This window comes from Berghia stephanieae, chromosome 2, assembly GCF_034508935.2.
Source record: "Berghia stephanieae isolate SIO BIC M18660-M18661 chromosome 2, UCSD_Bste_1.3, whole genome shotgun sequence".
In the NCBI taxonomy this organism is placed as follows: Eukaryota; Metazoa; Mollusca; class Gastropoda; order Nudibranchia; family Aeolidiidae; genus Berghia; species Berghia stephanieae.
In genome coordinates, this window is record NC_088361.1 from 93,333,140 (window position 1) to 93,335,639 (window position 2,500).

General features: G+C 38.8%; 1 protein-coding gene across 1 annotated transcript in view; it reads right to left on the reverse strand.

The window, feature by feature from the left end:
* Nucleotides 1-2,500, reverse strand: part of LOC144965887 (fibrocystin-L-like) — a 122,191-nt gene that overhangs the window by 106,954 nt on the left and 12,737 nt on the right. Inside the window, exons 4-5 of the mRNA XM_078901714.1 lie at nt 1,593-1,683; nt 549-606 (exon numbers count right to left, since the gene is read on the reverse strand). Coding sequence (XP_078757840.1) covers nt 549-606; nt 1,593-1,683 — 149 coding nt within the window. The remainder of the gene's footprint in view (nt 1-548; nt 607-1,592; nt 1,684-2,500) is intronic.

Sequence of the window (2,500 nt, forward strand, 5' to 3'; positions counted from 1 at the left end):
CATACACTGTGCAACTGATCTTCTGGTTTCAGAGTGATGGCATCTCATTTTTTTAGTCTAATTAAATGCTGGTCGTCAATAAAGATAATCCCTCCCTGCACCGCCTCCTGCGTCGAACTGTTATTGCCTACTTGAAGAGCTCGACAACTAGACCAGCAGGCTTTCTACTACATGGGCTGGATTTTATGCCCATTGACGAAATTGTGACTCTAGCCAGGAACAGACGTGCTTTGTCCCAATATGTGAATTTCCTGTGACCGTGACACATTTATGCTGATGTAGCATAGCACCTTATAGGTGCCGTACAAATGTACAATGCAACTCATACATACATACAACCCTGCTCTTTTACGCCCCGCAATTAAAAGAATCGACCTATACATTCCTGCTATTAAAACAGTTATGCCACATTATGATTCAATAAGTAACCTATTCAATGTTAGTTCTCCTGATGACTAGTTACACACTTCCAAAGAGTTTGGAACCGTAAGAGAGGAAATGTGTGACATCATGTCTTCTGCTTCCCATTAAGACCTTAAACAACTTACCAGGAACGCCCGATCGTGGCTCCAACTGGGTAATGGTTGGTGTGCGAGCACTTCTAACCTGAAAAAATACAAAACATTTATGAACAGATATTGCAATGATTATGCTTGATATCGTTGACTAACGTAAACATTAAAGTGAGAAGCAACAATTGGATTCAATAGTCTGATGTCACATCGCCCAGCAACGGCGGCCATCGTGGTTCTAAACAAAGAAAATCAGTACTTTTTATTCTTCATGCTGGCTAGAACTTTTCATATGTCTTGTGATCAGAATGTATAAAAGTCAAAACATGATCATATGTATAATGTTTTTCTCCTCTGGATACACTTTTATTCTTGTCGGAGAAATATTTCATAGGGGCGTCCGCCATTGTTCCGATAGTTTAGAGCCAGTTACTAAGTTACTATGCGACATGACTGTTGAAGCGTATTATTTGTGACAAATTATGTCAAAACTGCATTACCGCAGAGCGAGGTGCACGGTGTAATTATCAGAAGATCTGATCACCGAACGCATTTATGGCCTTGATTTAACATTGCTGTACTTGACAATATTTTGAATTGGTTTGAGAGTATTTCCATTACAGCAATGAACCCATGATTATTAGGGGTATCAGACCTGCAAATACGAACAGGTTGTCTAAGAATTAAATTTTAAGCTTAACTTACAGGATCAAAGTAAAAACGAAATGCCTTTATTGCGAAGAGGGTGTTTTGTTTCTTAAAAATTAGATTTCACAATTCTGATTAATATTTACTTACACCAGTAGACTGACTTTCTCTAGAAAAACTGGCATTAAAACATTTGGCCCGAAAACTCGTCCTTCAAATATCGAACGATTTCAATGACCCTCATCTGGCAAAAACTCTCATACCTGGGACTTTGCATTTACTGGATATTGTATTATATTATTGATGTTTTTATTGGTCATCTTCTCGTTAATTATATTTGATTTGTTATTATGCTTTTTTTTTTTTGTTTATTAAGTATTTGTTTCAGATTTTTCAATTTTGGACATAACGAACATAAATCATTTGACATACCCTAAATTTGCAGCTACTGCAAATGTTTTCGTCAGGGACATCAACGCCATCAACAGATACCTTGATCTCATACTCTCCCTCTGGCATTGGGCTAGAGAACAGAGAAGAGTAAAAAAAAACCCAGAAAGTTGAGTTTTTATATAGAGCAATATCCACTGAACGTGCTCAAAGAGCTTTAAAACCAACAGCAACACTTAACATGAAGGACGAGACATGACGCCTCTTAGGTGATATTACAATTTTTTCCGACAGAGACAATGCTGTTAACGGCCAGGTACTCATTTTACACCTGAGTACGGAGAGAGAATGTGAGTAAAGATCCTTTTCCAAGGACTTCAACTATGCGCCGAGCAATGTCGAACCCAGAACCTTCCGATCCGAAAGCGAGTGTCATACCACAAGACCACATAGCCGCACAAAGTAGTTATAACAAAATTTATTAATTGTTAACCAGCTAACTGTCGCACTCTGGTAAAAATACGTACTTAAAAATTTGGCCAGAAAACTCGTCCTTCAAATACCGATCGATTTAAATGACCATCATCTTGGCAAAAACTCATAAACCTGGGACTTCCGTGTTTTTCCAGAATTAATTTGTTAATTAAATGTTCACGACATCACTTGTTGAACAATATCAACCCCTTCCTCTGGTATGGGGCTAGAAAACAAAGAAGATTAGAGATAGCAAAAGTGTTAAACAGTTAATTCAGGAAAGTGAGTGGAGCAGGCACTTATGTTGATAATAACAAGAAATGAAGTGAGTAGAAAAGTGCCAGAAGACAATAGAGAATAAAAATTTCGGGGCGGCGATGGGGGGGGGGGGGGGGGGGGGGGACTCGAAACCGTGACCTTACACGGAAGTGGTGGATAGCTCAGACAGTAGAGCCACGCTCTCTATATATGCGTGT